The sequence below is a fragment of the Neofelis nebulosa genome, chromosome 7 (genome assembly GCF_028018385.1).
Source record: "Neofelis nebulosa isolate mNeoNeb1 chromosome 7, mNeoNeb1.pri, whole genome shotgun sequence".
NCBI classification, from domain to species: Eukaryota; Metazoa; Chordata; class Mammalia; order Carnivora; family Felidae; genus Neofelis; species Neofelis nebulosa.
Genome location: NC_080788.1, coordinates 145,308,294 through 145,332,822, shown reverse-complemented (window position 1 = coordinate 145,332,822; position 24,529 = coordinate 145,308,294). Strand labels below are relative to the sequence as shown.

The following is a 24,529-nucleotide window of genomic DNA, read 5'->3' as shown; positions in this document are numbered from 1 at the left end:
GTGGCTGCAGGGCCCTCGTGCCGTCCAGGGAACAGAGAAAAAGGACTTTGCTTCATTGCATTTAGTAGTGACAACAGTTGAACAGGAACTTGTAGGAGGTAAGTGCTGAAAACACGTCCTCACTGAGGGTCCACACCAGCCCCCCGGGGGAGTCGCTTGGGTGGTATCTGTCCCTGAGTCTGTGATCTGACACCTCTTCACTCCTGCCCCTAATCTGAGCCTCTCGAGTTATAAGTACTGTGTATGCAGAAGAAAATTCTTTACGAGAAAAGAAAATGTCCATTTGTTTTCTATGTAATAAAGTTATGTCTGCTGAGGTGGCGCTGTGACGTAGAAGCTGTTTTACACATCTGCCCCCTTGGGGACCTCGTGAGCGCTGCCCTGGTGGGTACAGCACAGGTATCCCAGAGCAAAGGCCTGTCGGCCCCTCAATGGAGCACAACCAGCAGGTCAAATTAATGTCAAATTAATGAGCATCCTGGGGGACCTGGGAGGCTCAGGTCATGACCTCAAGGTCCGTGGGTTCGAGCCCCGCATCGGGCTCGCTGCTGACAGCACAGAGCCTGCTTCAGATCCTCGGTCTCCCTCTCTCTCTGCCTCCCCCCTCCCCCACTGCCCGGTTTTCTCTCTCAAAATAAATAAGCTTAAAAAAAAATTAATGAGCATACTGCCAGGGCCCCCTGTGTTTCCAGCTCTGTTCAGCGGAATGAGGATGTTTAACTCCATTAGTTAAATTTACTAATGTAAATTACTAACTCCATTAGTAAAATTTACTAATTTACTATCCACTTATAGAAGCACATCCACAATGCTGAAATTAAGATGTGCTGGGATGTTCCATAATATCCTATAAATTGAAACTAAATTTGTATTTAAAGGGCCTGGGTCCAGACCACGGACCACGGGGCCAGGTTGGACTCAGTCTGTTGCATTAGGTGCCCGACGAGGGTTCTGAACGATCCCCAGGCAGGAGGCTCAGTCCTCACTCCAGGGCCCCAGGACGGGACTCGCTCCGGGCTCCTGAGAAACGCTCGAGGCCGCGGGACGTACCGTGGCTTGCTCGTTGCTGGCTGCTGTGTCCTGGGACACCGCCCTTCTGCTCTGTCGAACCGGCTCTGAGATCAAGGGAGAAGACAGGAAGATGGCCGGGGACGAGGCCCGCGCCCGCACAGCAGGGCCCGGGGGTGGGGGACAGCCCGGATCCCCGGCACTGCCTGCTCGGGGTCCCTCCTGACAGTCTCCCTGGGGGAGAGGACACCTGTGCCGTCTGAAGGTGGACAAATCACCTTCCTTTTTCGCTCCGCCTAACGAAGCCAAGGAAAACATTCAAAAGAGAAGAGACCTTAACAGGTGACTTTGTGAGCGAGACCCCAGAGGACTGGGGCTCTGACCTCAGCTGCCCCCTGCGGTGGGCCCCTCATGCATTAAGTACAAGCAGAAACGATTTTCTTTCCTACTTCCCGGGGGTGGGGGCAGGATGGCGAACTTAGTTCTTTAATAAACCCAGATGTGGCGGGGAAGCAGCACATCACCCAGGAGAGAAGGGGACATGGTTCTGGGGGAGCAAGGTGGCAAGTAACAGTGTCGTGGTGCTAACTGTGGGTCGTCTCTAAGGCTGGCTGCGTCAGGGGACCACTCTGCCATCAGCACGAAGGCAAGCAAGATACAGGAGAAGGTAGACAGACGGTCAAGTAAGAAGACGTTATTCTTTATAAATAAGATGTCCGTTTGTGTCTGTATTCACAGTAGAAAAATACACATTACTTCACCAGACCTTCTTTGGATAAAACACACACACGTCCAGGACTGAGGGCCGGCTCTGCTTCACTGTGAGGGCTCTGCCTCCGTGGTTTCTAGAGGGACCCCTTCCGGGGGGGCCGTCTGCAGGGCGGGCCCCTCCATACCGGCCACTATGACAACATCTTCCCCCCCGGACACCACGGAACCCGGATGGGACAAGATCAAGCCGTCGGAAGTCTGAATAAATATCTGTTCCCGTCCCTGAGACAAAAATTCATGGCACCCGTTGGTGATTTCAAAAGCCACGGCTTCTCCAGCAGCAACAATGCTCTCCAGTTCTCTCTGGTCAGCGTGCGCCTCGGGCCCGGCGGGGAAGTGGTCCACACCCCCTGCGTGGCTTCCCTGACCGCCATCGGTGGGTGGCGACCCGGCCTGGGTCGGCTGAGGCCCCGGCTCGGGCACGGTCCTGGGGACGCAGTCAGCCGGCCCCACGTCCACAGACAAAACCCTCTCCAGCAGAGGGCCGGCAGCCTCTGGAAAGAGGACGTCGCTGGGGCCAGACCGTGGGCCTTTCCAGAGGGAGCCATGCCTCTCAAGGTCTCCAGGCCCGGAAGGCGGCAGGGATGCCACCCCTCCAGGGAACATCAGGGTCCTGCAGAGATCCCCGCTGCCCGGGCTGTTCCCAGTTCTGTTCCAGTCTGCGGAGCGTTCCTGAGCATTCTCTCCAGGGAGGGCTGGCATGCGCCCCTGTGTCTGCGTCCCGGGCTCTCCTGACTGAGGACACAGACTCAGCCCACTGACGTTCTCGCACGAGAGAGCAGGAGCCGCACACCCGCTCTTGGCCTCGGGGTCAGCAAATGCCTGCAGCTGCCGGCCTGCGCGACCAGATACCGGCGCCATGTGGCTTCCTTCTGGACGGCGAGGGGCGTTCCCGCTCGCTGGAAGGGCAGGACCTAAACAGTTCAAGAAAAACAGGTAAGCGTCCACGTGCCGTGACACGGCCTGCTCACTGCGCTCGCCATCCAAGACCAGCAGGTCCAGAGTAACTTCCTGGCAGAACGCGTGGACACGTAAACTCGTAAACTCTCCTTGCTACTCGGGACTGGCAGCTTCCAAGTGTGGATGAAGTTCAGAGGCGATACTGATTAGTCAGGTGAGGGGAGCCGTGTGGCCAGCAGGGGCCCGGGTTTCCACTGCTCTCCCTGAATAAAGCTGCCCTCCCCTGCAGCAGAATTCAGTCGTAAGTTCTAAAGAGCAGAATGCCTCTTTCCATTGGAGACTTGAGGGTCAAGCAGGGTATCGGGCAGTTTTAGGAAGCAGCAGAACCATTCTCAGTGCGCTGTAGGCTCAGGGTCTGGTTGAGAGGTTCTGGTTCGAACAGAATAAAAACCAGAGGAGGGCTTGTTTCCAGGGTTAAACCTCAGCCGGCACTTACAGCCAGGCCCCAGACATGGGCTCTTCATTTCAATAAGGGATTCGAGAGAGCCTCACAGACCTCGAGAGTTACAGGGAACGAGAGAGAACCACAGGACCCCGGGAGGTGGGGATAAGACTTGAGAGAAACCAGGTTCTCTTCAATCCGGCCACAGGGGCACCCGGGAGTGAGAAGCAGGCCTGGGAGGCGCTTTACCCTGGTTGGCGGCTGGGGCTCCGCCGTCAGTGGTGTCCTGGGGCGGAGGGTCTCTTCTGGTCTTCTTGACCCAGGCCGGCGCCCCGTCCGCGGTCTGCAAAGAGGACACCCGGGGAGCTAAGCCTAGGAGGGAGCGGGCAGGCTCGCACCGCTCCTCCCCGGAGGACAGCGCCGTGGGCTGCAGTCAAAGCGCCGAAACTCGGCACCGCACCCCCTTCGACGGCACCCACCTCGTTTCCCCGCTTCTGCTGGCCGGCCTCCTCCAGCTCGGCCCGGGGGTCCCGGCCCGTGTCCCCGCTGGTGCGCTGCGCTGGGACGCACTCTGTGTGCGCTTCCCGCCTCCTCAGGAATTCCGTGATTCCTAAAGACTCGGCCACCTGATGAGGGAGGGCGACAGAGAGGAGCTGCGCTCAGCAGCACGTCGGCAGTAATGGCGGGGCCGAGGCGCGTCCGAGAGGGGCCGCCCGAACGACGGGAGAAACAAAGACACGTGAGAAGTTGCGTGGAACAGCTGGGGAGAAAACGGGTCCTATCAGAACCAGAAGGTTCTGTGTTAGCACGGTGCAGAGCAGACACCAAAGGGGTTTTTCTTTTTTAATTCACTACGCTGTCCTCAGTGTCGTCGGCAGTCAGACGGCATCGGACACCGGAGTGACTGCTCGCCTCCTGTTCTCCTGTTTTTGATTTCCACTGGAACCGGCAGAAAACAATCCCACCCAACCCAGAACAATATCTCCTCTTGCAGGCAGTGGACAGGGTGAGGGTCTGGGAGTCTGAGGGTCATGTTGGGCCCCGGCTTCTGTGCTCCCGGAATCTTCCTGGTCCTGTGAGGGGGCTGCAGCTGCCCTGGGGGCATTCTGTGAAGCGACAGCTATTACTGTTTACACGTGAACACAGGAAGGGACCACGGAGCAGGAGGGGAGGAGGCAGGGAAGGAGGGGCAGCAGATCAAGGTCTGAGCAGAGGATAGACAGCCCCTTGAGTTCAGTGCCTCCCAGCCTGTCTGTGTCCCCTTGCAAGCTAAGCCACGGTCTGTGCCCCTAGGAGGCTGTGGCTCGGCCTGAACTGCCTGCGAGTGTGGGTCGTGACAGGCGTGCACAGCAGCCGTGTGTGTCCAGTCCGCCCTGTGACGGGAGGACACCCACACCTGCCGAGCTCACAGTTTAAAAAACACGTGACTCTTGGGGCGCCTGAATGGCTCAGTCGGTTATGCATCCGACTCTTGATTTCGGCTCAGGTCCCGAGCTCACAGTTGGTGGGTTCAAGCCTCACGTCGGGCTCTGCACTGACAGCACGGAACCCACCTGCGATTCTCTCTCTCCCTCTCTCTGCCCCTCCTCTGCCAGCACATACTCTCTCTCTCTCAAAATAAATACATAAACTTTAATAAATAAATGTTGCATTTGTATAAAACTAATGACCAACCCCCCCCCCAAAAAAAAAAGAATAAAAACTAAACAACCCTCGTTCTGTCAGAGTGTGGATCAAGACTTCTTGCTACGGAAGTAACCTAGTCTGTGTGACGCTAACCCTAAGAACAGGCGGGCAGACCCATGACCAGGTCAATGAAATCTTGAGAACAGTTGAAGCAACAGGCCCAAGTGTTCCTTATGGTTGTGAAAGAGGGCTGTGGCTGCCCCTTCCTGCCCTCAGACGCACTAGTGGGGCTCTCCTTTCCAGGGTCCCCTGGCTCAGGCAGCAGACCCTGAGGGCAAAGCGTACCCTGATGGGAACCGAAACTACCCCCTCCAGCAGTAAGGACTGCCCTGACCCAGAAAGACCCCTCCCATGATTGACCCCAACACAATGATCCATTTAACCTTCACTGCCCACCGGCAGGTTCCCGCCCCCTCTGCCCCACATTTTCCTTCTCTAAACCTACAAGTATTTTCAGTAGTTTAGAGACAGTCTCTGAGACACGAGTGTGCCCCAGCTACCATTGTACAAGTATGTTTTTAAATAAACAAGCATTACTTAAAAGCATGGCATCACTCAGTGCTCCATTTCAAGGTGGGCCTGAGACCTGGGGGCCTGGCCAGCACGGACCCTTGAATGATGTGGCCACGTGGGGCACGCTAAGCCCAGCAAAGGGTTTTATCCAAAACAAGTAAAACCACATCAGTTCAAACCAGATTTCTATCCAGGACCCAGTACAGCCAGAGGCAACTTGATGGAGACAATGACAGGGGAATGAGAACTGTGTCTAAACAGCCATGGACAGGATCTATGGTCACCGTCTCCCAGCCCTCAGTAAGCACTGCAGTCACCACTGAGTGAGAGTGTTCTGGACCTTTCAAGGCTCAGTCAGCCCGTCCGCATTCCTGAGTTTTCTGAAACAAGCACCGTTTGCTTTTATATTAAAAAAATGTTGGGGGGGGGGGTGCCTGAGTGGTTCAGTCGGTTAAGTGGCTGACTTCAGGTCAGGTCATGATCTCACTGTTTATGAGTTCGAGCTCTGTGTCGGGCTTGTACTGACAGCTCAGAGCCTAGAGCCTGGAGCCTGCTTCAGATTCTGTGTCTCCCTCTCTCTCTGTTCCTCCCCTACTTACACTCTGTCTCTCTCAAAAAATAAATAAACATTAAAAAAAAAAAAAAAAAGTCGGGCGCCCAGCAGCCTCAGTTGGTTAAGCTTCTGACTCTTGATTTCAGCTCAGGTCATGATGTCATGGTTCATGAGTTCGAGCCCCGCATTTGGCTTGGGATTCTCTTTCTCTCTCTCTCTCTCTCTCTGCCCCTCCCACACGTGCGCTCTCTCTCTCAAAATAAATAAACTAAAATAAAACAGTCACTTGGTGGGAAAAAGAGCTGAAAAGCAGTTGGCTATGAAGATGTCACTACTGAAAACAGCCTCCTCAGGGGTGCCTGTCTGGCTCAGTCAGTGGAGCGAGCGACTCCCGATCTCGGGGTCATGAGTTCCAGCCCCACATTGGGCATAGAGATTACTTTAAAAAAATAAGTAAAAATAACAACATTCTCCTCTTTACACGGATATCCTTCTTTTAGCAAATCTAAAAGCAAAACTTTCTTCCCAAGTGAGACTGTTACCTTGTCGTTGCTTATTTCCAGAGGCTCCTGGGAACACAGACCAGAACCACTGAGGTAATCTTGGCACATTTTCTTAACCCTTTTATGCAACTCTTCAAATTCCTTATACACAGCTGGAAACAAAGGTTTTGCTAGATGACCTGTCTCAACCTTTGTGAAGATAAAGGTGACAAGAAATGTTTTAACCAGAGGCAACGAAATGACAAACACAGGGGCTTGGAGGCGGGAAGGATACGAGCTTGTCAGGCCGTCCGCGGCCCGTCATCTCCTCCACTCGCCAATGACAGCCCACACGTGCCTGGCCCCGGACGGGGCCACAGAGCAGACCACCTCCAGGGTGACAGCCGCAGGGGGACTGTGGGCCGAAGCCCCGAAAAAGGGGTCGCGGGGGGGGCAGGAAGGGGAGACGGAAAGGTCCCGGGGACGGGCCGGCAGGCAGGAGGGGCCCAGGCCTTCACTCCTCCCGGGAGCTGTGCCGGCACCTCTCCGAGTCAGAGCGGGCTCACCAGGGAGGAGGTGCCCGAGAGGAAGGTGACGGGCGCCGGGGGCCGGCCCTGCTTTGCTGCCACCACTTTCTTGCCTCCCACATGAGGTTAAAACAGGCAAGGGGGTCCTCGAGCAGCCTCTGAGAGACCTGGCCGAGTAGGCACCGGTGGGGCCAGCAGGCTCCCCTCAGCTCTGTCCTGGAGGAGGGACACGATTCCAAACGGCCCGGCTCGTTCTAAAACAAATGCGAAGGATGTCTTTCGAAATTAACTTCAAATCGGCCGTGCGTCCTCTAGACACGCTCAGGAGACTCACCTTCATCAGAAGAAACTCGTACACGGTCACCACCTGAGCCAGCTGAGGCAGCACCAGGTCCACGAGAGCCTCTCGGTCACACTGCTGGAGAAACTGCCAGAAGAAAGCATTTAACAGCTTCAAAAGCCCCCAAATAATCCCCAGCAGCCAAAAAGTTGGCGCCGAAGAATATAAAAGATCTAAAGTTCCCCCAAATCGCAGTGATTAAGCGACTCTCTAACATTCTGTTTGTTAACGATCTCACTCGATCCGTTAACAAAGTCTGTGACCAATTCTGGAATCAAAGTTTGACTCCCCTGGGACGGCTGAGCGTAGAGGGGGTACCAGGTCCTGGAGAAGGAACGGTGTTCCCTGCTCTCCGGGGACACTAACTAGTGCCCGAGATGAAAACGCAAACAAGTGTGGGGCAGCCTGCGGTTGGGAGACCACCGCCAAAGGACAGGCCAAAGAAGAGGAGGCCCCGAGGTGAATGCAGGGGTGGGGGGTGTGGGGAGAGGGATGCGGGGAGGGCACAGTCCTCAGGACTAGGGGAGGAGCATGAATGACTGTGGGTTCCCCGTTGGGCGCAGGGCAGACCCCCGGGCAAGTTAGACAGGAAGCGAGCTTGGGGGCTCCCCTTGGAAGGGGAGGGCGGGGGAGGTACAGGCCGGGCCGCCCCGTGGGAGCGCTGAGGCTCAGGAGCCAAGTGAATTAGCAGGTACAGGAAGTACGTGGGTGTCCTCGAGGGAGGATGGCCTGAGAAACCAGACGGAGGAGGTCACCCAGGGCGGCAATGACGTGGGCCGGGAAGACACCAGTCTCAGAGACAGGAAGTCTTAAGAGGCACAGGGAGCTCACGAACCATTCGGGTTCGTCGTCTATTAAGTGGAGATAATGATTATGGAACCAATGAAATGAAGTAAACCTGGAACTTAGCAATGGGGGCAGGGCGGAGAGCTTGGCCGAGCTGCCACGCACAAAGTGCTCAATAGATGGCGGTATTTCAAGTGTTAATGACTGAATCGAGTCGAGAACCACCTTCCCTCCTGCTCCTAAAATCTGTCATCCAGGATTAATCGACAAGCCCAATGAGAGGAAAGCGAAGTCACCAGGTTTAAACTTCCAGCTAGAATATGTAAGCTCATGACGCTTTCTAGGAAAGCTTCCTCACCGAGAACCTCTCGTCCCCTTGTGTGTGACTCTGGAGGCCCTGGTTCCCTGGTGGCCACTCTGAGAGCAGCTGTCTCGCTCACTCACTACTTCGCACTCTCTTGGCTCCTGTTCACTTCTTTAAGACACGCAGCTAGGGGCGCCTGGGTGGCGCAGTCGGTTGAGCGTCCGACTTCAGCCAGGTCACGATCTCGCGGTCCGTGAGTTCGAGCCCCGCGTCAGGCTCTGAGCTGATGGCTCGGAGCCTGGAGCCTGTTTCCGATTCTGTGTCTCCCTCTCTCTCTGCCCCTCCCCCGTTCATGCTCTGTCTCTCTCTGTCCCAAAAATAAATTAAAAAAAACATTGAAAAAAAAAAAAAAAAAAAAAAAAAGACACGCAGCTGGCCGTTACCAGGCAAATAAATACCGCCGAGCCAAAGACAATCGGGATGAATTTAGGGTCCCACTTTTCTAAATCAGTCCCCTTAAATTCACTAAGCTTACTTTCAAGGGACTGGAATGGAGATTCCAGGGTTCAAAACCTGAAACATGATTTTGTACCTTAAAATTTTGTACAGAAAAATAGAAACTGCCTGTTTCCTAAACTGCTTATATGAAAACCTAGCTTACAATCATTCCCAAACGTGTAACGGCAGGCAGCCCGAAAGCCCTCTTGTTATTCCAAACCGGTAAACCTAGAATTATTTCAGGTAACACTGTTGCTGAAGTTATTACACACTTCGTCCAACTACGTTTCAGGCGAACTATTTCGTTGCTCTGGGTGTTTTACTTTTGACTCAGAAACCTACCAGCGGATTGCCACACGCCATGCCAAAGACACGGGTTTCAAGAACAGGGTCTAAGAGCCACACACCTCCTTGAGCCGGGCTCTGGCCGCCGAGGCGCTCTGTGCACCTGCCACACAGGCACCGGAGCGCCCACGCGGGTGAGCGGCTCTGCCTCGCCCAAGGACGGCCTCGCTGGCCTCTGCAGGGGCGGCTGCGAACTCGATTCGTCTAGGGCCTGGGTGTCTCTCTGATCCCACGAAGGCCGAATAACTTCCATCTTCTGGTTCAGACACCAAGGCGTCTTCAACTTCTACAGACTGGCTATTCTAGAGAGCGTTACGCGCCCAAAACAAAAATGGAAGAATCATACTTTATACGCCATAGTGACAATCCTAGAGCCAAACAGTGTCACGTCAAAAGCAAAGAACTTGAGAAATTATTTCTTCTCTGCATTATTAAGACACATTAACTATAATCGACGCACCTTAAACTTTCCCAACAGAGTTCCTTGTTGAGACATCCGGTATTAGCCAGCCGGTAAGTCTGGGTTGGCCAGCCATAACCCTGGATGTTGCCCAAAATGAAACAGGAGACTTCTCTGACACCACCGTCATCTAAAAACTGAACCTGAAGTTCGGTCATTCATACCTGACGCGTGATTCTTAAAAATTTTATTATTTTTTATCAGGTATATTTCAAATGCCATGAAATTCATACTTTGAACATCTATAGTTCAGATTTTCATGCACTGACAAGGGTGTGTCACCATCACCACCATCTAATCCCAAAACATGTTCATACTCCCCCCTGCAAAAGAACCCCTGTACCCGTCAGCATCATTCATTCTTCCCTGCCCCCAGGCTCTGGGAGCTGCTAGTCTACTCTCTGTCTTGTGGATTTGCACGGCTTTTGGACGGACTCTTGGATCTGACGCCAGCTACTTCCTCACTCGGTGCCAACTCCCCCTCTGAAAACAGGAACAATGCACCTGCATCTCCCAGGACTGCTGGAAGCTTAAATGGATTCGAGGAACACACTTCACGTGGCAGCCGGCACAAAGTAAGTCCCCTGAACTCTTACGGAACTTTCCCTCTACATCTTCACTAGTGGAGCTGCAGGAGCAACGTCAGGTCTGTCTGTGGCCCTAGGTGCCGTGAGTCTGCTCACGGGAAAGGACAGGAGAGACACAGGCCTGCGTGTCCCTCCCCACCGCAGCAGCTGGAGGCACCCCTCCCACGCAGTCTGGACAGCCGCCATGCCCGAGGCCAGGCCTGCACTCGGGGACTCTGGTACCTACACGCTGCTTCTGCCGTGGGGTCGCATTTCATCACTGAAGGAAGTAGGACGTGCCGGTTAGCCTGGTCAACCCGAGACACTCCCGCACACACCTGTTGTCCCTTGGAATTGTGAATAGTGCCCCTTTCACTCTCAGAATGTCCTGGTTTGGATGATGAACTATAAATCACCGTGGTCCCGTTTCAACTTAAGAAAGTAGAGAGAGGGGCGCCTGGGTGGTGCAGTCGGTTAAGCGTCCGACTTCAGCCAGGTCACGCCCTCGCGGTCCGTGAGTTCGAGCCCCGCGTCAGGCTCTGGGCCGATGGCTCGGAGCCTGGAGCCTGTTTCCGATTCTGTGTCTCCCTCTCTCTCTGCCCCTCCCCCGTTCATGCTCTGTCTCTCTCTGTCCCAAAAAAAAAAAAAAAAAAAAAAAAAAAGTTGAAAAAAAAAGAAAGTAGAGAGAGGGGCACCTGGGTGGCTCAGTCGGTTGAGCGTCTGATTTCGCTCAAGTCATGATCTCAGTTCGTGAGTTTGAGCCCCGAGTCAGTATCTGCACTGACAGTGAGGAGCCTGATTGCAATTCTCCCTCTCTCTCTCTCCCCCTCCCTACTCACACTTTCTCTCTCTTTCTCTCAAAAATAAATAAATATTAAAAAGAAAAAAAAGAGGTAGAGGGGTTTCTCAAAAGCTGGGGTTTTACCAGCCATGAGGGGTGCAGAGCCTTCCCCAACAAGGCAGCCTAGAGTGTGGGCTTTGAAGTCAGAAGACCTCAACCTCAGTCTCGTTCCCACCTGGCAGAGTCCTAGGTGCGCCCCGACGGGATGCCCACCATCCTCTGAGCCCCATGCACGGGTCTTGCACCTGACTTCCGGGGCTCTCACAGGATGGAGAAGACTTACAACACTCCCGCCCAAAGGAGGCGTGCGATCAAAAGTATATTGTCAGTGTCCGTGTTACTAGTACTCAGGCTAATGCTATAGGGGAGAGAGTACTTTTGAATCCTCACACGGGGCTGTTCCGTGGTTCTGCTACTAGACCTCAGTACAGATAAGCCGGGCCCAGACAAGATCTGTTCAGGCCCCAAGGAACCCATCTGTAAGCCAAAGCGGCCACCAGCCTCACCCCTCCTTCAGGAACCCCCGTCCCGCTGCTGGGAACGAGGTGGCGGAGCAGACAGGCTCTCGTCGACGACGTCTTCCGAGTCACTAAAATCACAAACTCCCAGCCACAGCCGAGTCAGTTCCAGTGCTGGTTTGTCTAACATTGCAGGAACTGCAAATACAATTGTCTAGCCAGAAGCACAGACACAAATAAAAGCCAACACAAGTCAAAGGAGAAGGAAGCAGGGAGGTTCAAGCAAAGCAGGTGAGGGTGACCACAGAGGTCTGCCGTTCGTTCAAGTGATCCGTCCGCATGTCGTAAATACCTGGCCGCTCATATGAGGCACACGAGGGCACACGACACGTTTAGGAACCTGAAACTGCTGTCCCTCAACTGTGGCGTGGTGGTGCAAAGTCAGAGTGGCTTCGACCTGCCTTGTCTGCTTGTGAGTTTCCAAAGGGGCAAGACGCGAAGATGGCATATGTCGCTGCTGACGCTCCAGGAAGCGCCCCGGGGACCATCGCTCCCCACTGAGACCTTTCTCGGGGCCCGCTGTGACTTCAGCAGCAAGACCGGAGTGCTCCGCGGCTCGCGTTGCTGGCCAGAGCTAGAGAATTCGCGGCTATGTTCCCATCGAACACGCCTAGTGAGGCTGGCGAGTACCCCACACAGAGGGTGCACGGCGCCTTGCTGGTCGGGTGGCGGTACAGACCGGGGGGGGTGGGGGGGGTGTCTCAGAGCCCCTGCCGTGACCTTGGACCTACTTGAGCCTTCACCTGAACCCCCATCAGATACCATAAAGCCCCACTTCGGGATGGGCAGGAAGAAGGACACACGGTCACCAGTAGAAACATTACCTGCAGGCCACACGGTGGTGACTGGGCCCCTTCCTCACCCAGAAGAGCTGACGTGGGCAGCCCCGGGGACGGTAGGCTAGCCGTCCTGCCCTCGGCGCAGCCTCGGATCGTGCTCCCGTTGGCCTTCTCAGACAGAGACACCTCCGGTTCTGGGTGGCCGTGGCCTGGATTGAGTTTAAGATGCCGGGCCAGGCCCCCTTTTCCTATGTAGGACTTCTCACACGTCTGACACTTGAAAGTCTTGGGCCTCAGGGAACAGCTCGACAGGTCAAACAGCGCCCGCTTTCCCCTCTGGTCGTCGTCATCTTCCACACTCAGCTCTGAGTAATCGTCAGAATCTGACAAGCGACCGTCAGCCAGGTCCTCCGTCTTGATGAACTTATAATCTTTGGCTTTATACTTGGGCGGTCGAGATATCCGTCCAGAACGCGTCTTCACTTTTAAAGATTTTTTTAGCTTCTCCGTGTGTTTTGTGTGCAAGCTGGAAATAAAGAAATTCGCTGAACCGGATGAAACAGATGTCACCGCCGGTGGGTCAGAAGCTGACAGAGGGGCCGGCGTGGCGCCCGGTCCTTGCGGAACCACCAGCTGCAGGGCGGGCAGTGGCCTCTGTACAAACACCCGAATCGGAGGGTAGTTACTTGCGAAGCGCGGCTGTGCCCGGAGCCCCAGCACGCCGGGCGCCCCCCTGGGTGGCTGGCTCAGCCCGGCTGTCCTGGGCTGGAGGGTGGCCAGCGGGGGCGTCGGCCTTTCCCGGTCTGTCATTTCTCCAGATATTACCTTGACACAAATGGCTTCCAGTTGCTTAAAGACAGAAAGAGAAAAGCGTTAGGCTTATCAACGGTTCTACAATTTTGCTCTCATCTTAACTGTATTATCACACGTTTCTAAATTATAAAATCCATCTTGTGAGTCTATTTAACGTACCTGTACTGTTTCTAGTGATACACTTGATCTCACATCCATATGTGTATGTCGAAACATTTGCATTAACAAATTAAAAGTTCATGAAACCACTTACCATTTCTATACAAATGCCTTCTGATAGGATCTATCCTACGTTGTTTTTTAAAAAATACTAGTCAAGGGGCACCTGGGTGGCTCAGTTAAGTGTCTGACTTTGGCTCGGATCATGACCTCCTGGTTCATGAGTTTGAGCCCTCTATCGGGCCCTGTGCTGACAGCACAGAGCCTGCTTTGGATACTTTGTCTACCCCCCCCCCCCCGCAAAAAAAATAAACATTTAAAAAATAAACACAGGGGTGCCTGGGTGGCTCAGTCTGTTGGGCATCTTACTTCAGCTCAGGTCATGATCTCGCAGTTCATGGGTTTGAGCCCTGCATGGGGGTCGGTGCTGACAGCTCAGAGCCTGGAGTCTGTTCAGATTCTGTGTTTCCCTCTCTCTCTGACCCTCCTCTGCTTGCTCATGGGCTCTCTCTCTCTCAAAAATAAACATTTAATAAATAAATAAATAAATAAATAAATAAATAAATAAATGTAGCCACAATCTTCTAAATTGATTTCATGAACTAATAAGAAATATCCTTCTTTACAGTAGATTTGTATTTACTTGGAATTCTTAGTACTCTAACCTGGATTCAGTTCAATACATATGCTCTTTTTTTTTCTTTTTCCATTTTTCATGAAATCCTAGAAACAAAAAAGCCATAAGGAGCAATGTAACACAGGTTCCCACCACCTGCCTTAAAACATGCAGCACTTCCCTTTGAGGTGAAGCTCTGTGCTGTTCTCCCAGCCTGCGTGCCTTCCTGAGTGCTATTTGTCATTCACACGCATTTTTATATTATCTACGGAGCTACCCCCCAAAATATGCACTTCGGTTTGGGCGTGTTTTTAAACTTCATGTAAGCGTACATGACCTGCTGCAAGCTGGTGCGGCGTTTTCAGGTGTCTTACTTCCTGTCCGGCTTGTGAAATTCATCCACACCGCGGTGTGTAGCTCTCATTTCCTCCGCAGTCTGAGAACACTCGCCCGTTGACGGGCAAGCGTCCCTAACCTTGCGCTCTTGTTGTCTGCGTGGAACCTTCGCGGGTGTCTGTGTTCACGTGTGTGAGTTTCTCCAGGGCACATACCTGGGAGCAGGATGCTATCTTCAACAACTTTTTAACATCTAAGAAAGCGTTCAGTGCACGTACTTCCTGACGTGACAATTCTGCTTCTTGGGTTCCGTAAGAAACACTGGCATAGGTACAAAGATGTAGGTCTTGGGAGGGTCAAGGCAGCACGGTCTGCAAGAGCAAACCACCCACTGAAGGGGAGGGCTGCCCTCGACAATATTCCACAGATAATTACTGAGCAGTTACTATGTGCCAGACACAATGTTAGGTATACACCTGTCATGGGCTCAGGGGAGAGGCGGCAAGACACAAGGCTCATGGCCTCACACTGCAAAAACGATCAGCATCAGGGAGCCTGGGCAGCTTAGTCAGTTGAGCATCCAACTTTGGCTTAGGTCATGATCTCATGGATTGTGGGTTCGAACCCCGCGTCGGGCTCTGTGCTGACAGCTCAGAGCCTGGAGCCTGCTTCGGATTCTGTGTCTCCCTCTCTCTCTGCCCCTCCCCCACTCATGCTCTCTCTAAAAAATAAATTAAAATTTTAAAAAATTAAGAAAGAAAGAAAGAAAGAAAGAAAGAAAGAAAGAAAGAAAGAAAGAAAGAAAGAAAGAAAGAAAGAAAGAAAGAATCAGTATCCTTCTCCAGAGAGTTAAGAAAGATGAACCTCATCATCCAGAGCAGATTTTCCCAACCTGGGCACAAGTGACATTTCAGACCATTAATTCTTTATTGTGGTGGCCATCCTGTGACTGCAGGATGTTGAGCAGTGTCCCTGCCTCCACCTACTAGATGCCGGTAGCAAGCCCTCTCTTGGGACAAAAATGTCTCCAGACACTGCCAAGTGTCCCCAGCCGAGAACCACTGATTTGGGGCCACCGACAGGCCCTCTTTGGACTCGACCCCACACCAAGTGGGGGGTCAATACAAGTGTCACACGGAGCAGAATGAAAACTCCCACTGAAACCACGCGGGAGTACATCTGTCTGTGTGTGTGTTCCACATGTACCACAAACAACAGACACAATCCGCTGTCCTGGGTGAGGAAGGGTACGCAGCTGGTGCCCTGAGGCCCCTGAGGACCAGTCCTGGGCCACCTGTGAATCAAATGACAACTATCTTTTATTTTTTTTTTAATTTTTTTTTTAATGTTTTTAATTTATTTTTGGGACAGAGAGAGACAGAGCATGAACAGGGGAGGGGCAGAGAGAGAGGGAGACACAGAATCCGAAACAGGCTCCAGGCTCCGAGCCGTCAGCCCAGAGCCCGACGCGGGACTCGAACTCACGGACCGCGAGATCGTGACCCGGCCGAAGTCGGACGCCTAACCGACTGCGCCACCCAGGCGCCCCTGACAACTATCTTTTAATAATCACAGTTGTTTCACTTACTACCACTTAGAATGTCTAAGCTCTTAGGATATGACCAGATAATGCCGTTAAACACACACACACACACACACACACCCCAAATCCTACTGTTTTAGGAATACTTCAGTGGCAAAACTGGTCTAATTTTTAAATCGGCTCCCCACGAGTTTACCAGGTGGGTATCATGCTTGATACTTTGGTATATGTTTATTTCACTCAGCAAACTTTTACAAGGTATCTCCGTGTGCCAATGCCTACACAGAAGCAGGCCAGTGTGGGTGAGGGGGTGGGTGACATAGGTGAAGGGGATTAAGACGTATAAACTTCCAGTTATAAAATAAGTAAGTCATGGAGGTGAAGAGCACAGCATAGGAAGTGTAGTCGATAACGTTGTAGTCACACTGTACGGTGCCAGATGGTGACTGCACTTACTGTGGTAAACACTGAATAATGCCCAGGCTTGTGGAATCGCTACCTTGTACACCTGAAGCTAATACAATACTGTATGTCAACTATACTTTAGTTAAAAAAAAAACAACAAAAACATCAGCCAAGTCCTAGCCTCACTGAGGAAGAGGGCAGTTTCCCCGGCCATGCCTCAGTCACCTGCAGACCTGCCGAGTCAGGACCTCCCACCCCGCAATCTGTACTCTGAAAAGCTCCACTGCCGATCTGGAAGGCAGACTAGGTTCCCTAAGGAATGCAGACAGGAAACAATGACACCACGGGGCAGCAGGTGCGATAAGAGAGGCAGGAGGCAGGAACAGCCTGGTGGGTGGGTGGGGGAGGGTCTGGCTTCCCAGAAGAGACCCGAGAAGGCCGAATGGAATTTTGGCCAGGTGGACAGGTAGTCTGACGTGCAAGGAAAAAATGAGTGAATGCACAGACGCACGAAAAATGGCACAGCATATTGGAAGAAATTGGGAATGTTTCTGTGGTGCAGGAACGGGGAGCATGGGAGGGATGCGAGCCCAAATCCGACCCACGGGAGTGCGTCCACTGGGTCTGTGCCTTCTGATCCACACCACCCTCCCCGCAGAGAACCAGGAGACCGGGGTCCTCTAAGTGCACACTCCACCCTCCCCCCAACACTGCCTGTCCCCTTCCATATTTTCAACTGGGACCCACACTTCCATCTCTTCAACTAAGTCATTTCTGATCCCCTCAGCCCAAAATCAGTTCTCCTTTTCTCTAAGTGCATCAGTCCTTTATCTCTAGTTTTCCGACCTCGATGAGAAGTTACCTGAGTCACGTTTTACCTCATTGGTTAGATCATAACCTCCTCGGGTGCAAGGAACACACGTGGTTTGCCTCGGTGGCCCCCGTGGCACAGCTGGGGCTGACTCGACAGCAAACTTACATTACTGTGAGTGCAGGCAGAATTTATGTCATCCCAATTAGATCAGCCACAGAATACGGTCGTGCTGCTTAATGCCGATTAAGGTCGCTTGCATTTGACGGGAAATGTCACTTTTGAACTCTTCAAGCTGCCACACCAAACCCAAAGAGCTGGGGTCACCTTCAACAGGTGCTGGAGTGGGAGAACCCTGGGCAAAGTCACCCCGCCTCTCGGAGCTTGTTCCTTATCTGTAAAGTGCTGATACGAACACTTCTGTGCGCTTGCCCGGAAGTAAGCCCCCTGTGGTGCCAGGCATGGAGTAGACAGATCTGCACACAGCGGCCACCATCACCCGTCTCTCTCTTTTTTTAATGTTTATTTATTTGGGGGGAGGAGCAGGCAGTGAGAGAGGGAGATACAGAATCTGAAGCAGGCCCCAGGCTCCGGGCTGTCGAACTCAACGACCGGGAGATCATGACCTGAGCGGAAGTCGGACACTTAACAGACTGAGCCACCCAAACAGCAGCCACGGTCGCCCTTCTGACTCCGCCTATGTGGGAGTCAGAGCTAGAAAGCTCATCCAATGTCAATAAGGGAACCAAAGCCCAAAGAGGTTGGGTTACTCAAGGTCACACCTCTAGGAAGGAGTTTGGGCAGATTCATAGCTGTCTTCTCAAACTTTGGCGAGACACCTCTCCAGTTCTGACCCCCAACCCGGTACAACTCCCGGCGGCCAAAATCACTCGGTTAAAAAAACCAAAACAAACAAAAAACAACGAAGACTGTTGATTCTATCCTCTCTCTGTGTCTCCTAGTGGAAGCGGCATCTCTCTGGCAACTTTGGGCCGAGAAGCGCTAGTGTCACGTGCAACCCCAGTTCTGAAAGGGGATGTGGCTTTACAGACGACAGGAAGGACCTCTGGCTGCAGGAGCTCCCCCTGACCCCCTGGGCTTGGAAGCGCAGGCTCCGGTCTCCACTCCCCTAGTAACCAAGAGCTGCGGGCCCCAGGAGGTAGCAACGCGGACACATGACGGGGTGTCGCATGCGGAGCGCTCTCACGTGTCTCCCTCGTTCAGCGCGCGGCAGGCGCCGTGCCGGGCACTGGCTACAAATCCGGGCACGACCCCCCAGGGTGCCAAGTCCCGCCTCAGACCGCTCTGCTGTGTGCTTAGTTCTGCCCCAAGCCCCCGAGTTGGCAGTCGCCGCCCTCCCCAATGGTTCCTTTCCACCCGTCCACGCCTCGGCTCCGGCGTCAGGCCTGAGGGCTCCTCGCTCTAAAGCAGCGTCCCCCGCCCCCGCCGCGTCCCTCCCCGAGTCTGCCTCTCGCCCTCCACGGAGGGTGTGCGAGGCCGCGCTTGCGCCGAGGCCGGCGCCTGGAACCCAGCGGGCGCTCGACGGACGCCGAGTGAACGGACGCAGGCCTGCGCGAGGGGCCGGGCGGCACGGAGGCCGCGGGCAGCGCTCGGAAGCGGGACGGCGGCCCAGCAGGCGCGTCGGAGGAGCTGCAGACGCTGGCGCGGTGACCGCTCAGTGTGGGCCGCCCGGAGCTCTCGGGCGGGCGGACGCCGCCTCTCCTGCCGCGCCGCTGCCCGGCCCCGCTCCGGGCCTCGGTTTCCCCCACGTCCCTCCCGGCGCCTCACCTGCGGCGGCAGCAGGCGCGGCGGGCGCGGGGGCTGGGCGCCGGGGCCCCGCTGCAAGGCGGCCTGCTGCGCCGCGTCCCGCAGCCGTCGCGCCGCGTCCTGCGGGACGAAGGGCGGCGGCGGCCGCTCGGCCGGCGGCTGCGCCTTCGTCACCTGCTCCAGGACCCGCCGCAGCTGCTCGGGGTCCAGCGGGGCCACGCGCGAGGCGCTGCCGCCGGGGCCGGGGGGAGCCTGGCCGCCCCCGCCGCCGCCGCCCCCATCCTCGCTGCCGTCCTCGGCCTCCGGCTCCGCGTCCGCCATGGCCGCCGAGACCGGGACTCGAACCCGCGCCGCCGAGCGACGGCGGCTCAAATGTGCGTCACCTGGGAAGAGCGGGGGACTACGAGTGCCCCGCAGGCCAAGACACCTTGAAAGGCGACCGCAACTGGTCGAGCCGGGCGGTGGGCGGGGCCTGGGTTGGCTCCGCCCCGTCGCCGCTTCGCCAAGGACAGAATGGGCCTTATTTTCCTCTCCCTTGTCACTGATGTATTTAATTTTCAGGTGTCGCTCCTCCAGGAGCTATCCAGGGCCTCCCAGGCGGAGGTCTCCGGAGTTCCAGAGCCCCTTAGCCTGTCCAAAAGTTCACACTATCCAAAAGTTCTCGACGTCATGTGCACTAGAGTGCATCAGTCCCACGTTCTGCTTAATATAGATCCAGCAGGGGATCCAAAGTGTGCTCCCCTTTTTTAAAATAATGAGTTTTATTTCACTTATTTTTAAATGTTTATTTTGAGACAGAAAGAGGGCGCGGGCGGGGGAGGGGCAGAGAGAGAGGGGGAGAGAGGATCCCAAGCAGGTTCTGGGCCGTCCGCGTGAAGAACCAGAGGCAGGGCTCAATCTCCCGAATCCTGAGATCGTGACCTGAGCGGATAACGACTGAGCCACCCAAGCGCCCGTATTTTATTTTTTTAAATAGGCTCCACACCCAACCTAGGGCTTGACCTCACGGCCCTGAGATCAAGAGTCGCAGCTCCACCACCTGAGCCAGCCAGGCGCCCCTGAGGTGCGCATTTTTAACAAATGTGCGCCCTAAATTATTCCCAGGTCGATACATCCACCCATACTGGATGCACCTTAAGGGCCAAGATGATGTATTACACAGTGCTCAGCACAAGCGCCAGCTCAGATCAGGGAATGAATGATGCATGGATGAATGTGACCGAAGGAAGGAAGGAAGGAAGGAAGGAAGGAAGGAAGGAAGGAAGGAAGGAAGGAAGGAAGGACCTCCCCACCCCCCACACTTCAGTCCCATCCATCATAGCTCTACCACTCCCTCTTCTTCAGCCCAACCTTTCCATTCCCCCTCCTCTTCACTCTACTGGCTCTGTGCATCCTTCCCATCCAGTTTTGTAGCTGCTCGTGTATGTGTGTTTCTCAGCTCCCCTCCCCAGAGAGGACAGTAGGGCCATTGGTCAACAGTTATTAAGCATCTGCTGGGTAAGTCACCGTGCTTGCCTTTGGACCGTCCTGCCCTCTGTATACAGTCCAGGCAGCAGCAGGAGGAGGAGGAAACTGGCGTTTACGGTATAATATGATGAGTGCCTTGATGCCCATAAAAGGGGGAGCCTGGGGAGCCAGGCTGATGTCCGCGAAGGTTCTGGTAGACTTTCTGATCATTTTTCTCTCCACGCGGTCATTATCATCATAGTTAATACTCACGCTGGATTCACTAAGCTCCCGACAGTGTTCTAACAATTCATTAATAGCCTCACTAAGGAGTGGCCAGAGGGGAGATCAAATTTGTGGAATTTGTTTCAATTCCTTAATCCTTCTTTCTTTAACTTTGAAATAAGACCTTCTCATTCTCACATCCTCAGATGTCAGAAAGGTCCTCTCTGACCCCTAAGCCAAGAACTGCCCTCTTCATTTAGAACAGAGTACTCACTCCATTTCATCATGTTTTTGAGCCTGTTGGGGGAGAGGAGGTTTTTCTTCTATGCTCTTAGGTTCAGTCCTTAGGGGCCTGTGAATTAAGGTGACAAAAGACGGATTAACAAAAGAAAAGACAAAATTTAATCATGCATTTTTATTAATGTACCTACAGAATTCACATAAAAATGTGACTCATAGAGAAAGTTAGACGTGGGACCTAGATACCATCTTAATAGGAGAAGAGAAGCGGGGGAAGGGCACTCGTGGAAAAATAAATGCCTTTTAAGAAAGATAAATGGACCCTTACCAGAGTAGATGGGAGATATGACAGCTTTGTGACAATGCCTGTATGGGTGTGATTCCAACTACTCTCCTGTGACAAGAGTCCACCTTTCCTGATCGGTCCCAGGGAAGGGAATTTATCACAAATGAATCCTTTTGAGTTTTTTGGGAAGGCTCTACTTTTAGGCAGATAAGACTTTTCAGTTCAAATGCCTCCTGCTCAAAATAATTTTTATGCCACACAGGTGTATTCTGGACTCCTTCCAGCCTTGTTTGGGACAGTGTGCTGCTCTGAGGACAGCAATCTCAGCTGGCTCCTCTTCTGCCAGGTCCCTGCATCTAACAAGGTACCCAACACAGATATCCAAGGTGTGACGTCCAAACGGTCTATACTCAGTGTCAAGAGCCCCGGGTTCTCCTTCCTCTTTGGAAGAACAAGGGTCCCATCGCTGGCATTTAATGAGCGCTTTCACTACACACTGAGCACTCGCCAAGGGCTTTATGACTCTGGTCTACGGACTTGAGCTGTTCCTGAGTTATACCAGAGCTTAACACATATGAGAGAAAAAGAGTGAATGTTTAGCAGATGTTCTCATTGGATACTTTTCAAACATGGCTAGAGCTCCTACTAGACCCTGGTATAAGATGGCATTAGCCCTAAAATAACTGGCTTTTGTGTTAAACCACACATGCCTGAATACTTGCGGAGGCTTGAACCACGAGTGAGAAATCCACCCAGTTGCCTTCTGGCTGCAAATGGCAGAACCAAGAGGAAAAAATATGGAGCCTAAGATCTCTCTGAAAAGGAAGAAAGTAGCAAGAGAAGGTTTCCAGATGCTTCCACAACTGTGTCTCACTAAAGACATGACAGGTGTTGGCTGGTCATTGTCTCCATGGGGGTTGGGGTTTGTGTCTTCTGTTCTGCTTCTAGAATCGCGAAGGGCCTGCAGTAGGAAGGCGCTCCCTAAGCATTTGTGGAATGAATTAAGTCCAGACCCGGATTTTCAATTCTAAGAACTCCATGAAAATCGGGGACTCCACCGACAGTCCTCAGAAGCTCTGCATTAGGAAGCAAATGGCAGCGGCATCTGAGAGCATCCTAAAAAACAAACAAACAAACAAACAAACAAACACACCAAGGACAGCTGCTGGTGCGCACAGCGGGCGGGGACTTGGAGGGGCGAACTTGCGCGGGATCCTGCCCCTTTCTCCCCAGTGGCTGCCTGCGCCAACTTCGGGGCCGAGTCCAGAACGATTCTGCGGCTCGCCGCTCACAGCCCTGGAAAGGCATGTTTAAACAAACAAAAAATAATAATAACAATAAATAAAATGAAGTAAAAAAAAAAAAAAAAAAAAAGGGGGTGGAGAAAAAGCTTGTTTTTGTGGCCCGTACGGGGATCGAACCCGCGACCTTGGCGTTATTAGCACCACGCTCTAACCAACTGAGCTAACCGGCCACTTGACGTTTGGGCGCCTCCGTCAAGTCTATGAGGTTTCTACGCCTGCGCGGGGCCGCCGGCGGACTTCGAGCCCTCAATTCTCTCTGCAACTGTCGTCATTCCCGCTGTCATCCCTATTGGCCAGAAGAAAACACAGAGCCTCTTTAAAGAGAATAAAGTGGCTCCTCACGACGAATCGAAGGTTTTCACGGGGGAATGCAAATTATACATGGGATGCTTGGCTCAGCAGTAGGATTTTCAAACATTGCAACTCAATGCTTTTTTTATGTATCTCGAGAATCCTTCCGGCGTGGAAACTTCGTGTATCAAGAGCTTTGGTGTGGCTAAATAAAGCTTAGAGAATGCAGAAAACCAGATAGAGAACAAAAGAACCACCGAATCCCCCACCGCCCCAAAACAACGGCAGCGTTGGTTGGTATCTTTCCTGACAATCCTTTTTCACTGCACAGGCTTATTTAAAAATATATATTTGGCATTCAGTTCGACCTTGTTAAAAAAGAATATGATCTTTTATCTTTTTTGTACTTAATATTCTATCATTATCATACCCCTAAGCAATTGCAAATGTCATTTTTTAAATGTTTCCTTAGGTGGATAAGCCATTGTTTCCCCCACACACACACCACCCGCCCTTTTTTTGATGTCTGGCAAATGTCTTCATTTTGCCCTCTCTTGTTAACTAGCACATGATTAAATCATGAAGCAGTTGCTGGGTGGGCAACGGGTAGTACCCACTCCAAAGGGTTAGTGTCTGAAAAGATACTGTCCCCCGGGGGGCTTTTTGGTCTCTGAGTCCCTGACCTCCTGTGCTCTGGGAGTAGGAGAAGGGAGCCCCAGCTTTTCACATTGTCCCTCTGGTCTGATTACTCAAAAAAAAAAAAAAAAAAAAAAAAAAAGGCAGATTATCATCAACGTCCCTTGTTGCAACCAGCAGAAGCCCAGTCTAGCTGATCTTAACAGAACAGATGTTATTAAAAGGAGGTGTTGAGTCAGGTTTAGTCAACACCTACTCATTAAGCCTGGCAGTGCCCGAACCACAGGGAATCAGCTGTAAGCCAAGCAGACCTGATCCTGTCCTCACCAAGCCCACAGTTTAGCAAAGACAGGTGCTAAGTTAGTATGGGTGGAGACACTTAGGCATCGCGCTGAGTGTAGGTAAGTAAACAGTGCCAGGGGTGGAAGTTTGGGGCAGGTTTTTGAAGACTGGGAAACTTGACTGCATTCTGAAGGTCAAGGATGGGCAAGTATAGGCCCAAACAGGTAGAGCGCTCTGGGCAAAGTGAAGTGTCGGCAACCCTGTCTATTTTGCTTGTCGCTGAATGTCCCGCGCCTAGCACACTCTCTGAAATAACAGGAGTGTAATAAATAGGAGTCAGGGGCGCCTGGCTGGCTCAGTTAGGAGGGCATGTGACTCTTGATCTTGGGGTCATGAGTTTGAGCCCTGCATGGGGGGTAGATTATACTTAAATAATAATAATAATAATAATAATAATAATAATAAATAGGAGTCAGATGAATGAATGAGCTAATTGCAAAATCACATTTTAAAACATATCAGATCAAGTACTTTCTCTGTTCAAACCCTCCCCTCCTGGCCCAGCCCTGCTAGGGCTGCCAGATTTAGCAGCCCTAAATAATTTAGTGTATGTCCCAGACAATATGTAGTTGTTTATCTACATAAACACCTTAAGTTCGCCTTTAACCGCCCATCCTGTGCCTACGTGGCAACCCCACACGCAGAATAACACCCATCCGAAAGACCCCGACCTAACCTGCTCCCCTTCCCGGTGCCCCCTGACACAGCCCCATCACCCTCCTTCCTGGATCTTGCTCACCAGGCCATGCTCCTGCCCTGGGGCTTCTACACTTCTGTTCCCTCTTCCTGGACCCTCTTCCCCCAGACACTGCCAAGGCTCTCTCCCTCGTGTCCTCACGTCTATGCGTAAATGTCACATATTCAGCGAGGCTTCCCTGACCCCCCTATTTAAAATCGCAACCCGCATTCAGAATTCCCTGCTTTTTCCTGCTTCATATTTCGTCCGGAGCTTTCTTAATTTCGTGACTGCAGGAGGGCAGCAACTTGTAT

At 52.9% G+C, this 24,529-nt stretch overlaps 1 protein-coding gene, 1 long non-coding RNA gene and 1 other non-coding gene across 4 annotated transcripts; all 3 read right to left on the bottom strand.

Moving 5' to 3' along the window:
• Nucleotides 1-1,687: 1,687 nt before the first annotated feature.
• Nucleotides 1,688-19,160, bottom strand: ZNF839 (zinc finger protein 839). 2 transcript variants are annotated; one of them, XM_058740294.1, is made up of 8 exons: nucleotides 18,791-19,160; nucleotides 12,365-13,168; nucleotides 9,218-9,457; nucleotides 7,217-7,309; nucleotides 6,416-6,565; nucleotides 3,601-3,747; nucleotides 3,371-3,464; nucleotides 1,688-2,693 (listed from the first exon to the last, which is right to left on the bottom strand). In XM_058740294.1, the coding sequence occupies exons 1-8, from the start codon at nucleotides 19,088-19,090 to the stop codon at nucleotides 1,825-1,827; spliced, it is 2,697 nt and encodes an 898-aa protein (XP_058596277.1). In that variant the 5' UTR covers nucleotides 19,091-19,160; the 3' UTR covers nucleotides 1,688-1,824. The 2 variants fall into 2 exon arrangements, with proteins under 2 accessions (XP_058596277.1, XP_058596278.1); XM_058740295.1 differs by lacking the exon at nucleotides 18,791-19,160 and adding an exon at nucleotides 17,171-17,611.
• Nucleotides 9,788-12,358, bottom strand: LOC131517762 (uncharacterized). Its single transcript, XR_009264814.1, has 2 exons — nucleotides 10,877-12,358; nucleotides 9,788-10,638 (listed from the first exon to the last, which is right to left on the bottom strand). It is a non-coding gene; the product is annotated as an uncharacterized LOC131517762 (long non-coding RNA).
• Nucleotides 19,161-22,366: 3,206 nt separating the features above from the next.
• TRNAI-AAU (transfer RNA isoleucine (anticodon AAU)) lies at nucleotides 22,367-22,440 on the bottom strand. Its single transcript has one exon. It is a non-coding gene; the product is annotated as a tRNA-Ile (tRNA).
• Nucleotides 22,441-24,529: the final 2,089 nt, after the last annotated feature.